Genomic DNA, 6,457 nt, shown 5'->3' with positions numbered 1-6,457 from the left:
TAAACCTAACAGTTTTATTTTGATGCCCATGGCGTCACAACTCACAGCAACCTCAAACTGGGCCTAAGTGATTCTCTTGCCTCAGCCTCCTAAGTAGCTGGGACTACAGGCGCCCACCACAACACGTATTTTTTTATTGTAGTTGTCATTGCTGTTTAGCTGGCCTGGGCCAGGTTCTAACCTGCCAGTCTGAGTGTATGTGGCTGGCGACTTACCCATTGAACTACAGGTGCCACCCAAGAGATTCTCCTGTCTCAGTCTCCTAAGTAGCTAGAACTACAGGTGCCTGCCACAACACCTGGCTTTTCTTTTGTTTTTTTTGGCCAGGGCTGGGTTGGAACCAGTCACCTCCGGCATATGGGGCCGGCGCCCTACCCTTTTAAGCCACAGGCACTGCCCAACTGGCTATTTTTTTTTTTTAAGAGATGAGGTCTTGTTCTTGCTCAGGCAATCTACCCACATCAGCCTCCCAGAGTGTTATGATTACAGGTGTGAACCACCACGCCAGGGCAACCTAGGAGTTTTTATTTTTTGAGACGGAGCCTCACTTTGTCACCCTCAGCAGAGTACCATGGTGACATAGTTCACAGCAATCTCCAACTCTTGGGCTTAAGTGATTCTCTTGCCTCAGCCTCCTGAGTAGCTGGGACTACAAGCGTCCACCACAACACCCAGCTATTTTTTGGTTGTAGCTGTCATTGTTGTTTGGCTAGCCCAGGCTCGGTTCAAACCCACCAGCTCTGGTGTATGTGGCTGGCGCCCTAGCTGCTGAGCTACAGGCATTGAGCCTACCTAGGAGTTTTAAATAAAACATCAGAACCACTAAGGACCTAAGATACCACTGAGTTATCTAGTCCAACTTCCCTCACATTAGACACAAGGACATGGGAGAGCCCCAGACAGGACAGAGACTGTTTCTCTGATGTTAGCTCTCCTATTCCAATAATGCACAGTAAGCAGCTAAAGCATAAAAGGACATCAACTACCCAACTCCCACTGCCAGCAGACCCTAGGTGAAGTCAAATACACAGGCAGTTTCCATACTAGCAAAATACTTTTATTATTTTTTATAATGACAGGACAAGGAAAATTTTTTTGGTGTATACCAGAGTTAAGGGCAGTAGAAGAATAAGGGGATTAATAGGATTTCTATGCACTTTTGATGACAATAAAAAGTTAACAATACCAACTGTTTGCCAAAAAACTTGTCATAGCTCCCCAAAAACACATATATAAAGGATCATAGTTTTTAAATCTATAAAAGTAAAAAATATACAGTTGGAAGCTCTAACGCTTATTCCGTCTTTTAATATAAAACTGTAAACATTTATTTACACAAAGCAAATGTGTATAATAAAAGTCCGAGCACCCTTTTCTTCTGAGTCGTGGCTCCTGGAAGACAGGGCTGTGCACAGAAGCAGTATCTCCTCCTGTGACTCCCAAAGCCAGATTTATAAATAAAGCCATGGGAAGCTCCTGGGGGGACCCCAAGAATCACATTTTATTGCTATGACATTGCAGCAAGTGAGGAGCCCCAGGCAGTGTGGCCAGCCCAGGACTAAGGCAGAGTGCAGGGGCCAGTGAGTGCCCCGGGGACAGAGGCAGGAGGCTGGCAGCAGCCGGAGGGAGACAGGAGAGGAAAAGGATCCATAACCAGCTGTCAGCCCTATTTTTGGCAGAAAACCCACTGAAGTCACCCTCTTCCCCTTCAGATTGGGGAACTCATTCAGAGGGTGGAGTCTTCACTGGCCTTATGATTCATCTTCTTTGAGAGCTAAACTAAACATAAGGGGAAGGCAGGGGGGGGTGTTTTAAGGAGAAATGGCCCATACACCACTCAGGGTGGCAAATGGCTATTAGAGAAGAAAATCTGAAGGTCTAAGTAACCTCAGTGAGAAAGGCACTGCTGGTGCAAAATAATTACCAATGTGTGTACAACCTTCTCAGCCCCCTGAAGCAACTTGGGCTGGTTGTGTGAATACTTTTCTTGGCTCAATTCTTCAGGTATTATGCTCCTTGAATGATCAATTTTGAGACTCCAGAAACATAAAAATAGAGCTGTGGATTCTCTCAGACCACTCTGGGTAGAAGCCACTCTTCAGTGCACTCCTCTCTCCACCACCCTGTGTAGGGTCTCGCCTGTGCTTACCGCCGTGCTTTCACTATGGGGAAGTGCCCTCTCCAGCTTCCTTTTTCACAAACAGTCCACATGCCAAATTCTATCTTGTGGACTCTCAAGTTTATTCAAGTCCACCTGAATCTTTAAAAAGTTTATTTTAGTGTTACAAAGCAATCTCTTAAAAAAAGTGCAAGTCGTCCAACATGTGAGCGGCAGAAATCATCAAGCAAAGTGAAGCTCCTTCCTCTGGGCCAGCCTGTAGCCTCCTTCCCCAAAACCTCTGCAATGCTAGGGTTCCCCCAGGGACTCTAGAGACTCTTTCATTCCCCCCAATGTAGTAAATCATTGTTTTTTACTTTGGCTGGAGAGAGAGAAGAGGGAGAAAGGTCATGGGAACTGAAGACGGGTAAAAGAAAGATACTTATGCACAACCACACAGTAACCATGATCCCACTGCATTCAACACAAGCATTTGGAGGAACTTCAGAAGGTGGGGTGGTATGGCAGAGGACACAGGAACCCCAAAACTCTATCTGCAGCATTTACCTGGGCTTCTGCTGCCAGAGCATGGCAGGAAGGGATTCCTAGGGACCCAGGAAGGAGGAGGAGCTGCTAGGAAGACCCTATCTATGTTAGCCGATCTGCTATCCCAAGGCATCCTATTCCTTTTTGGCATACGCAGTCACAGCACGTATTTATGGAAATGATTTTCCAATGGCCCTCCTTCTCCCTTGAAAACTGACAAAGCAGAAACAGAAAAGGCTCTTAATCAAAAGGAAACCCAGGGGTTTCCAATGCCACTTGATCGATTTAAACCACCACCTATCCTAATCTGTTTAAAAACTCTTTTTAAAAAATTTAAAAAATCTTTTCTATGCTACAAATTGCAAATAATTCTGCTATATAAAGTTTCAACAAAAACTTGTCCCCAACACTGGGGCAAGTGGAGAATTCTTGGATAAAGTCAATATGTTGGCACAGGTTTTATAAGCCCAATGCTGGGGTTTCACTGTTGTTACTGTTGTTTTTTTGGTCATTTGGATGGAATACCACCTTTAGAATCCTATCCTCCTGTCCCACCACCAGGTGATGATGCCAGCAGATGGGCTGGGGCCAGCCCGACAGACCACAACTGCTGGCCTGGGAGCCACATGCCCACAGACCCTGACCAGGCTACATCTTAGCCAGGGCTCAGACTTTGCCTGCCCAGCTCTCTGGGCCACAGGCTTTTGGTCCAAAGTAGTTTTCTTAAATCCAAGAACAAAATATAGAATATATGAATACTAAAACTACCGTTAAGTCCCTCCACTACTGAGACCCTAAAAGGTCGTCCAAATCATTCATCCACTCCTCTGAAGTCCTGTTCTTCAGCAGGGAATCAATCAGGTCGGTGTGCCCAGCCACACTGGACAGCCCACTGCTGCCTGGCTGCCCACTGTAGGCAAAGGATAGTTCCTGGCCCGCGGTCCGCACAGGGTAGGCCTGGGCACAGTGCAGCCCGGCCCGGCTGCCCATCTGTGAGGCTGAACTCTGGCTGAAGGCCCCCAGCTCAGGCCCTGCTGGGCTCAGGCTGGGCAAGCCCTGCTGCGGGGGTGCCTGGGGAGGTGCTGAGGCAGGAGCACTGGTCCTCTGCTGCGCGCTCACTGGAGGCAGCAAGGACCCCGCCACAGCTGCTGAGCTCATAGGAGCGATGGGCCTGCTGGGCATCGCCTGGGAGAACTGCGGGCTAGACATTTTCAGATGGGCCTGTGGCATGTGGAAACTGGAAGCTGCAGTAAAGGGGCTTACGCTGCTGTTCCCTGGGGCTTGGCCACTCAGGTTTGGTATTCCCTGATGTTGCCATGAGGGATTCTGGCCTCCAATGGCTGCTGACACTCTTGGGACCTGTGGTTTAGTTAAACCAGAGTTAAGGGCCCCCTTATTGTGTTGCTGGGAGAGGCCAGAGTTTCCTAGAGAGTTCTGCCCAAAGGCAACTGAAACTGAGGTGTTCTGGCCCACGCTGGTCTGCCGTGGGATGTGGGTATGTCCATTGGTGGCCTGTGGAGGGGCAACTATCTGAGTTATGCTAGAGGCCATGCCATACAGGCTGGTCTGAGGCATGCTTTGAGAATTGGTGAACTGAGCCACACCCCGGTCCTGCTGGCTTGAGTTTGAGGGGAGAGAGGAAACCGAAGCATGTCCAGGGCCCACTGGCATCAGATTCCCAGTCTGAGGGAATACTCGAGGACAGCTGGAGTTGGAAGGACCCAAGTTGTTCATACCAGGCATGGAAGCAGAGGACCCTAGAAGACAAGAAGATTTTATCAATCAAGCTGGCTTTTGTTGTTCTTGTTGTTACATATTTTACTTTTTTAACTTATTTTATTTTTTTAGAGACAGAGTCTCATTTTGTCGCCCTTGGTAGAGTGCTGTGGCATCACAGCTCATAACAACCTCTAGCTTTTGGGCTTAGCTGATGCTCTTGCCTCAGCCTCCCGAGTAGCTGAGACTACAGGTGCCTGCCACACACCCAGCTATTTTGTTGTTGCAGTTTTTTTTTTTTTGAGACAGAGCCTCAAGCTGTCCCCCTGGGTAGAGTGCCGTCGCATCACAGCTCACAGCAACCTCCAACTCCTGGGCTCAAGCGAGTCTCCTGCCTCTGCCTCCCAAGTAGCTGGGACCACAGACGCCCGCCACAACGCCCGGCTATTTTTTGGCTGCAGCTATCATTGTTGTTTGGCGGGCCTGGGCTGGATTTGAACCCGCCACCTTAGGTGTATGTGGCTGGTGCTTTAGCTGCTTGAGCCACAGGCGCCGAGCCTGTTGTTGCAGTTTGCCAGGGCCGGGTTTGAACCCACCAATCCAGGTATATGGGGCTGGTGCCCTACTCACTGAGCCATAGGCGCCACCTATTTTATTTTTTTTAAGACAAAGTCTTACTCTGTTGCCTAGGCTGGAATATAGTGGCCCTATTATAGGTCACAGCAACCTCAAACTCCTGGGCTCAAGCAATCCTCCTGCCCCAGCCTCTAGAGTAGCTGGGACTGCAAGTGGTGCCACCATGCCTGAATAATTTTAAAATTTTATTTGTGAGAGTGGCACCTGTGGCTCAGTGGGTAGGGTGCTGGCCCCATATACCTAGGGTGACAGGTTCAAACCTATCCCTGGCCAAACTGCAACAACAACAAAAAATAGCTGGGCATTGTGGCAGGCACCTATAGTCTTAGCTACTCAGGAGGCTGAGGCAAGAGAATCGCCTAAGCCCAGGAGTTGGAAGTTGCTGTGAGCTGTGTGATGTCACGGCACTCTAATGAGGGCAACAAAGTGAGACTCTGTCTCTAAAAAAAAAAAAAAAATTATTTGTGAGATAGAGTCTTGCTATGTTGTCCAGGTTGGCCTCAAACTCCTATCTATAAGTGATCTCCCATCTTGGCCTTCCAAGTGCTAAAATTACAGGGGTGAGGTACCATGCCAAGATGGCATTTCTTGGCCTCCACTGTGGAGACACCTCTGAGACCCAAGTTGCAATCCCTATCCTACAGGCAAAATCCTAACACCAGACATCTCATGATCAGTGGTGTACTGCAAACAAGAGAAAGGAGGGGGGTAGAAAATCTCCCCCAAGGTAGAATGGAGACCAGGTCTGGAACAATGACAGGGTTTAGAAAGGCACAGTGGAGGGAAAACTGGTGAAATGGTTCATTCAGTTTTCAAATACCTACAAAATTTCTGCTCTGTGGGGGCCCTGAGCTAGGCACTTGGGACTTCAAGATGGATCCAACTCTGCCCTGAAGAGGCAAAGTCACAGCCTGGACAACAGGGTGTGGGAACATAGGAGCCTGAAGCCTCTGTGCCTGGGAAACATCTGGAAAAGGCTTCAGAGAGACAGTAACAGATACAATAGGTTTTAAAAGTATAAAAGTTTAGCCATTAAACAGTTTAGAGAAAAAGTATATTTTAGGCAGAGAAAAGAAACGTGTGCCAAGACAGAATTATAAAAGGCAGTCTGTGTAGAGAACTTTAAGAGGCTGGCCCTGGCAGGGGTGTGGAGATATGGGCCAGCTGGTTAGAGATAAAACAGAAGAGCTAGTCAGGCAAGACAGGGAAGAACTGTGGATGTCACGTAAAGTAGAGGGTTGTAAAACCCACACTGATGGCCCTGGGACTGTGGTTTAGACTCTGCTAGAGAGAGGCCATTCTGATCTGACACAGATGAGGGAGTGACACAGTGTGGCAAGGTGGGGATGAAGGAGACGTGTGGTGGCTCGGTGCCTGTGGCTCAAGCGGCTAAGGCGCCAGCCACATACACCTAAGGTGGCGGGCTCGAATCCCCAGCCCGGGCCCGCCAAACAACAATGA

The 6,457-nt window shown here is 48.6% G+C and overlaps 1 protein-coding gene across 1 annotated transcript in view; it reads right to left on the bottom strand.

The window, feature by feature from the left end:
- Positions 1-1,041: 1,041 nt before the first annotated feature.
- Positions 1,042-6,457, bottom strand: part of MAML1 (mastermind like transcriptional coactivator 1) — a 58,937-nt gene continuing 53,521 nt past the window's right edge. Inside the window, exon 5 of the mRNA XM_012810986.2 lies at positions 1,042-4,401. Coding sequence (XP_012666440.2) covers positions 3,428-4,401 — 974 coding nt within the window. The 3' untranslated portion in view covers positions 1,042-3,427. The remainder of the gene's footprint in view (positions 4,402-6,457) is intronic.

The sequence above is a fragment of the Otolemur garnettii genome, unplaced genomic scaffold, assembly GCF_000181295.1.
Source record: "Otolemur garnettii isolate 467f Iridium unplaced genomic scaffold, OtoGar3 scaffold00146, whole genome shotgun sequence".
In the NCBI taxonomy this organism is placed as follows: Eukaryota; Metazoa; Chordata; class Mammalia; order Primates; family Galagidae; genus Otolemur; species Otolemur garnettii.
Note: the sequence above shows the minus strand (reverse complement) of the source record. Positions and strands in the feature narration are given on the sequence as shown.